Here is a 7,537-nt window from a genome sequence, read left to right on the forward strand (position 1 = left end):
TATTAAAATTTTATATTTTCACTCTCATATTTGAATTCTTTAAAGCTCTATATAGAGTATAGATAATAAACCCAAAACAGATTTTTTGAAGAAGAGGATTTAGATGGTCGATGTGGTGCGTTTCATTTATTTTTTGTCTTATGTTATACTATTGTTTCAGTAATCAATATCTAATCTCACATTTATCGTTATTTTTATACTAATCGCAGATAAACGCACCGTCCATCCAAACCCACTCTTAGAATATTGAAGCCATTGTAACAAAGGTAAATTATAAAATAGTGACCAAATTATTCAATTTTCTCTTTTTGGTCATCTGATTGTATTAAATTTTTTGGTGTTTTTATTTTTACGATAGTCTGTTGATGACTAACAAAATAAATTTAAATAATTAAGTGATCAATTTATATTCTTATAAAAGGATGAAAAAAATATAGTTAATAAAAACAAACATGAAATTTCTTAGGTATTTCGTTCACTAAAATCAAACGTCTGGTTATAGTAATGCTGATGTTAGTGAATGGAGACAATATTGGCAGGTGAAGGCACTAAATGTCTTTTATTGTAGAAATTAATGCAGAAAACCCAGAAAAAACACCAAAACTAAGTGATTGATTCCAACTTTGAAATTATAATTTGATCCAAAGTCTAAGTTTAATAAAATTCCATGCATTTTCAAGTGGAAAATATAAGTTTGAATCTTGGTGGCAATAATGCTGGAAGAGCAATCACAAACTCCGAACATAGATTAGATACGCATAATATCAAAAAATTCAATATTCTATCAACAAATCACATAATTGTTGATGGGCTCCTTTAACTTTAATAATTTATCAAACAATCATGTTTTATATCTTTAATTATTCATTTTACCTTTTAAATATCAAAGTACGTATTATCATTTTTTTGTATCATTCAACTTTGTTTTATGGTTTATATTTAGAGTTCATGATTATCGTTTTTTATAATGTCTTCTCTAAAATGAGCATGCGTCTCTCTTTAAACATACAATATACCTTACCATTACGTATATGTTGATAAAATTTAAAATCTTTATTCACAATGAGTGGGACTTTTTTCTCAAGAAAAATCAAATCTTGTGCCTTGACATTAGATTTTCTTTTTTATTTTTTTGGTTTACTTAATTTTTAACCACTAAACCACATCTACCAAAACTCTTTGAAAACTAGAGTTGTAGGTTGTGGCCACATCTACCAAATCAAATCTTTTTATATAATTTAGGGTTCAAAGTGTGTTGTTTTTCTATTTGTTGATTTAATTTTAGGGTTCCAATGTTTCTTTTCAAATAATTAGCTTCTATTTTCAAATTTAATATTTAATTAATCTTTTAAATATTCTATTTAACGTAAAATATTATTTCTTACTTGAATATTTAAATATAATTAAAAATATTAACTTATCATCTCAAATATTATAATATAAAATTTTCAAATGATAATTAAAGTATTTTTATTATATTCAACATACAATATAGTTTTACTTTATGTAATTAAGGTAGGGCGAAGCCGAAATTTTTTGGAGGGAGAGGCTAGAATTAAATTGTACATTTTTGCGATCGTAAAAAGTACAATTTTACCATTTTAATAGCTTATATATTTATATTTTTAAAATAATTAAATCAAATTTTATCATTTTGGGGAAAGTGCAATTTTACCATTACTAATTTTAAAATTTTATAAATTATAAAAGGGCTAAATGAAAAAATTTCATTTTGGGAGGGCTGGCACTAAATTAAAGCAAATTAACATTATTCAAAATAATAACTAATTAACATAATTAAATTTAATATTAATTAAGTAATGATAAAGTTAAAATATTATGAGAGATTTAATTGGTTTTTTAAATAATACAATGATTTATGATATCATTAAGCTTTAAATTTTGCTAAAAATTTCTCTACTCCCTCTCAATTTTGATATTGAACAAATTAGTCCTCTAAAAAACTTTAAATAAAGTGAAAGTACCTGCCAAGTTCCTTTATTATAGCAATTGGATCAAATTAATACATTTACCATTAAAGGTATCAATTTAATCTCTATACTATTAAAAAGAACCAAATAAGGTCAAATTATAACATAATTAACATTTACGGTTAAAGAAAAAAGATAAATTATTTTTCATTTGCAGTTCAACTCCAAACAAAATATCTCATTTATAGAACCAAAAATCAAATTACATTTTTAAATAGTAAATATTAAGTCCGTTGAAATTTGGACTTATTTGATTCTTCTTAATAATATAAAGGCTAAATTGATCCACTTAATAATGGAATGGCTAAATTGATCCCATCCCAATAATAGAGAGGCCTGTTAGGTATATTCACACTTCAAATTACTATCCAACTTGTCAACATATGAAACGGAGAATATATACACCCACTTTGTACGATTAATATTTTAATGATTCAGCTACCATATTTTATATTTCATTCAGATATGTCATGTTTAACAATTTGATGTGAATTTATATTATGTGAAAAAATTTAATCGTTTAATAAATATTAATATATATAATATTTTAGATTAATATGATAAATATATTGGACCGGTTAAAAATTTACATACTTAATAAGTATAATTGTATCGATAATTTTAACGATTGAATCACTAAAATATTAATCGTACACAAATATAAAAAAATTATAAAACCAAATAATTTTACATTAATATAAATCAAACTCTCTCTCTCTCTATATATATATATATAAGTTTATAGTCAAGTGAACCAGACAAGACCATGGTTGGTCTACGGTTGAAATTTTTAATTCTTTTTCAACTTTTATACAAACTAATAATTACACATTACCTAAACATTTACATATCGTGTAATTTGGTCTTTTTTTTTTCCAATTTGTTATTCTTTGTGACACTTTCATCTAAAAAGCTAAAGAAAAACATATCTATAAACTAAATTTGATCGGATATATACCAAAAATGAAAACACCCAAAATTTCAATATAATAATTTTATATTTTTCATTCTTTTAAAATTAGCCTCAATGTTACCAATAAAAGTAAAACGCAAAAAACTAAGAGACCAAATTACATAATATATAAATATTGAGGGTTAAAGTTACTATTATACTAATTTAAAAAGTTGCCAAGTTATTTTCCCATTAATAATTTAACGGTGGCGATAAAAAAAGAAAATTTCTAATAATCAGGTGACTAGCAATATAATTTACCCTAAATTAAAAGATGAGCTTTCCTCCCAAATTCCATGACCTTTTTTCTTCCTTCCAGCATTTACTTGCAAAGTTCTTAGCCTTTACTCATCAATTCTTTTAATTACATAATGAAAGGAAATACAATTTGCACTTATTATTTGACTTCATCACTTCAAATCATTATAATATTGCAATTTACCCTAAATTGTTTTCCACATATAGACTTATTCAAAAGTAGGGTACTCATTCTTCTTAGCATAATACTAATTTTAAAATATATTTTTACCTAAATTGAATTATATAATTGACTATTCTCTAAATTTTGAATTTTAATATTAATTTTAAAAATAGGTTTACACACACAAAAAATGTTTAAAAATAAGTTTTAAGATTAAAAATCCGAACCCGACTCATTTTTCAACTTTAAAATATGCTTATTTATTTGTGCATAGCGATTTATATCATATGAAACTAAATATATAATATCATAACATAAGTTTTAAAATATATATTAATTGTTTACATTTACAAATTTATCTTTTATAAATAATATAAGTTTAAATTAATTATATATAAATAAATAAATTTATACAAAATTTAAGTTCATATTTCGGATCAATTCAAATTTTTAAAATTTATATATATAATATTATTATCATACATGAACACAGCTCCAACCATAAGCGAAACCTTCTCAATATTTTTTTATCTAGAATTTCCGTTCTCTTTTAAAATTCCATAGGAAAATTCTATGGAAACATCCTCACTGCACTTTCGTTTACTTTATTCCCACAAAGTCTTTATTCTGTTATTTTCTTTACCTAATAATAATAATAATAATAATTTACTTTATATTTTATTTAAAAAGAAAAGAAAAAAGTATAAAGTCTATATAATTGTTTACTATTGGCTGAAGCTGTAAAGAGACTTTTAACAAATCAAACAAATAAAATAATAATTAAGGGTGTAGTTGCCCACTTCCTAAAATTAAAAAATTTTAATTTAGGTTTTAAAAAATTTAAATTAATAAAAATAAAATTATGCTTTAACCCTCCTTAAAAATGATAAAAATTTAATATAATTATTTAAAAATTATATTTTTATTATCGTAAAAATTATAAATTATTTTTTTGGGAAAGTCTTAGGTTTTAGCTAAGATTTCACGCGGCGAAATTATAAAGTCCCAAAACCCCGCGGACTAACACTACTTTCCAACTAAAATCTACGCGTTCAGTTTGTTGACCAACATTTACACGTGTCCTTTATCTAACGGTTAATATCCCTTCTAGTTCAAGATGACAACAAAATAATCCAAACCTGTCGGGTTTCAGTTTGACCTTATAGGAATAGGTTTTTACTTTGAAAATCGGGTTTATTATTTGATTAAATAAAAAATTAATAATCTGATTATTAAAATATTACTTAAAAAGTAAGGGCAGGACAGGCAGAGTAACACTTAAAAGTTGAGTTGGGATCCTGCACAATCTTGTTTTGAAACTTTTGTCAAAAAACTCCTCTTTTGACTTTAGACTTTATAATTTTTTTTATGCTTCTTTTTACTAAATATTCTAATTTTTTATAAAATTTATTCTATTTAATATTTTGTGAGATGGTTACTTTTTTTAATTATAAACACATTACAAAATACAAATTAAACATAACATATTTTAAATTATAATAATTCGGACAGAACTCAAGTTTAAACTCGATATCAATTTCACCCATAATTTTTAGAGTATCGGATTTAAATACGAAACATTCAAAATTCCAAAACTTCATCTTTTGCCAATAATATTAATTCATTGACTTTTAAAAAATTAAAGTTGAATTAAAATTTTAAAATAAAATAAAATAAAATAAAATTTGCAACGAAAATCAGAATAAAATATATAAATCGGATTGTATGTCACGTGGCCCCATTGCTATTAGTCTACTCGCTCTACTTACAGAGTGTTTGCCTATAAATATTAGTGCAAAAATAAAAACAGGGTCTGAACAAAACAGGGTAAGTGAAAAACAGGGGCGACCTGAAATTTATTAAGAACACAAAACAAAAGAATAGAGCAAATAACATGGGGAGAACATTGAACACAATTTTTCTTGTAACTGTTGCCATTGCAGCTTTGTTTCAAATCTCGTTAGCACAAAGGGATTACGTTGTCGGGGATGCTTTAGGTTGGGTTATACCACCAGGTCCCTCTGTTTACGCCACTTGGGCCGCCAACAAGACTTTCACAGCGGGCGACACTCTCGGTATAGTCACTTTTTTCCTCTGTTTTTTTTTAATGATTTTGAGCGATCAAAAGGCTGAAATAAATGATGGGTTTTTTGTGTGTGTGATTTTTGGGCAGTTTTTAATTTCCTTAATGGATCGCACGATGTGGCGAAGGTGACGAAGGCTAATTTCGATTCTTGTAATGGTGGGAACGCGCTTCTTTTACTTACGAATAGCCCTGCCAATGTTACACTCAATGAGACCGGGAGTCATTATTTTATCTGTGGGTTTTCCGGCCATTGTGGTGCTGGGCAAAAACTGGCGGTAAATGTTAGTGCTGCGGGTTCGTCTCCGGCTCCTCAGCCGTCAGCCGCTCCCCCTCGGGGTTCTTCTCCGGCTCCTTTGCCGTCTTCACCTTCTCCGGCGCCTGTCTCAGGGCCAACTCGTTCTCCGACTACTTACACTGTTGGAGATAACTTGGGTTGGACTGTTCCTACGAGTGGTGCTTCAACGTACCAAACATGGGCTAATGGCAAAAACTTCATGGTTGGGGACATTTTAGGTAAGGAATTTAGAGTTATTATTGGGTTTCAGATTTGAGTTTTGTGTATAGATAGAATAGAACTTGTTTTCCTTTAAGTCCTACTTGACTCGATTTTGAATTTAGTCAAGGTTTCTGCAATTAGATTAGATCAATCGATATATTAGTTTGTTGAAAGAAGTTTCGACCCATAAATTAGTACGAATCAATTAAACCGAACTAGTCAAACTGGACCAATTGGTGGTCTCATAGGTCGCCACTGTTCCGGTTATAGAATCATTGAATTTAGTTGAAATCCGGCGAGACTTTTGATCTTGAACAAAACAACTGAAATTGCATGTCCTTTTTGAGTAATTAATCCATTTTCATCTCAATTATGCAGTTTTCAATTATGTCACTGGAACACACGACGTAGCCGAGGTTACAAGAGCAGCTTATCAACCATGTAATACAAGCAACCTACTTTCAAACTTCACCACCGGTCCGACAAGAATCACTCTTCAAACCGCCGGCGAGCATTTTTATATCTGCGCCGTCCCCGGTCACTGCGCCGCCGGTCAAAAACTGGCCATCAACGTCACTGGTAGCTCAACAGCAACCCCACCGTCACCTTCACCTACACCTTCACCATCACCATCGACGGCAACACCACCATCCTCTTCCTCACCATCACCTTCAACGGCGCCACCCCCTTCCTCCACAGCCACTCCCCCTAACCCGTCGACGCCATCTCCCGCTGGAGATAATAACAACACCCCATCGACGGCAGGCAACTCGGCAACATCTTTGAGTGTTGCAAGTCTCACAGCTACTTTGCCATGTCTCATTGTAGCTTTCTTAATGTGATTAAAAAACTAGGATTAATAGTTTGCCATTGTTCTTTGCCATAAAAGTTTTAGGTTTGAGATTTTTTTTATTTGCGCGTCACAATTACATAAATTTTTAATATTTACCATTTAATTAATTCTCAGTTGATTTTTATAAATTTTATTATCACAAATGCGAAATATATATGGAAACAATCATAACATAAAATAAAACCAAAAATCTGGAACAAACAAAATTAAAATTCACATATCACAATTACAATATCTCCTCCTGTTTTACTAGCATTTATGGTGTAGGATTAGTTACGTTTTAGGTTACCCAAAACCCTTAGAAACTATATGGTCAAAGATTAGTTAAATTCTTTTATTTGCTATTTAATATATTTAGGTTTTTTTGTATATTTTATTTGTCATAATTAAGATATTCATATATCACTATAAATAACAAGATCGAGAATTTTGGCCCCAAAAGAGAAAATAATTTTTCGATAACGTAATAAAATTTATGCCGTGATTAAAGGGTCAACCCCAAGATTACGTGAGCTTAATTACTTGATTTGCACGCTATTAAAATTTTAAATTAATTTCCTTCCAACCTTTATTTTAATTACCTTTTCTATATATTTAATACAGGATTAAATAATAATTAATTATAAATAAATATTACAACTCTAAAATCCAAATTGAGACTCTAAACCTTAAACTCTCAAATTCAATATACTAAATCTGAGAGTTATTAATATTTATTTATAATTGTTATAATTAATA

General features: G+C 28.2%; 1 protein-coding gene across 1 annotated transcript; it reads left to right on the forward strand.

Moving 5' to 3' along the window:
- The first annotated feature begins 5,173 nt into the window (after window positions 1-5,173).
- Window positions 5,174-6,927, forward strand: LOC105784326 (blue copper protein). Its single transcript, XM_012610181.2, has 3 exons — window positions 5,174-5,439; window positions 5,538-5,963; window positions 6,325-6,927. Exons 1-3 carry the CDS (start codon window positions 5,259-5,261, stop codon window positions 6,786-6,788), a joined length of 1,071 nt encoding a protein of 356 aa, XP_012465635.1. The 5' UTR covers window positions 5,174-5,258; the 3' UTR covers window positions 6,789-6,927.
- The last annotated feature ends 610 nt before the right edge of the window (window positions 6,928-7,537 follow it).

The sequence above is a fragment of the Gossypium raimondii genome, chromosome 13 (genome assembly GCF_025698545.1).
Source record: "Gossypium raimondii isolate GPD5lz chromosome 13, ASM2569854v1, whole genome shotgun sequence".
Lineage (NCBI taxonomy): Eukaryota > Viridiplantae > Streptophyta > Magnoliopsida > Malvales > Malvaceae > Gossypium > Gossypium raimondii.

Excerpts from the sequence above, each read along its gene's own strand:
- LOC105784326 (XM_012610181.2), top strand. The coding sequence starts at position 5,259 with ATGGGGAGAACATTGAACACAATTTTTCTTGTAACTGTTGCCATTGCA. Across the intron at positions 5,440-5,537 it reads CACAGCGGGCGACACTCTCG|TTTTTAATTTCCTTAATGGA; the intron begins GTATAGTCACTT and ends ATTTTTGGGCAG. Across the intron at positions 5,964-6,324 it reads CATGGTTGGGGACATTTTAG|TTTTCAATTATGTCACTGGA; the intron begins GTAAGGAATTTA and ends TCAATTATGCAG.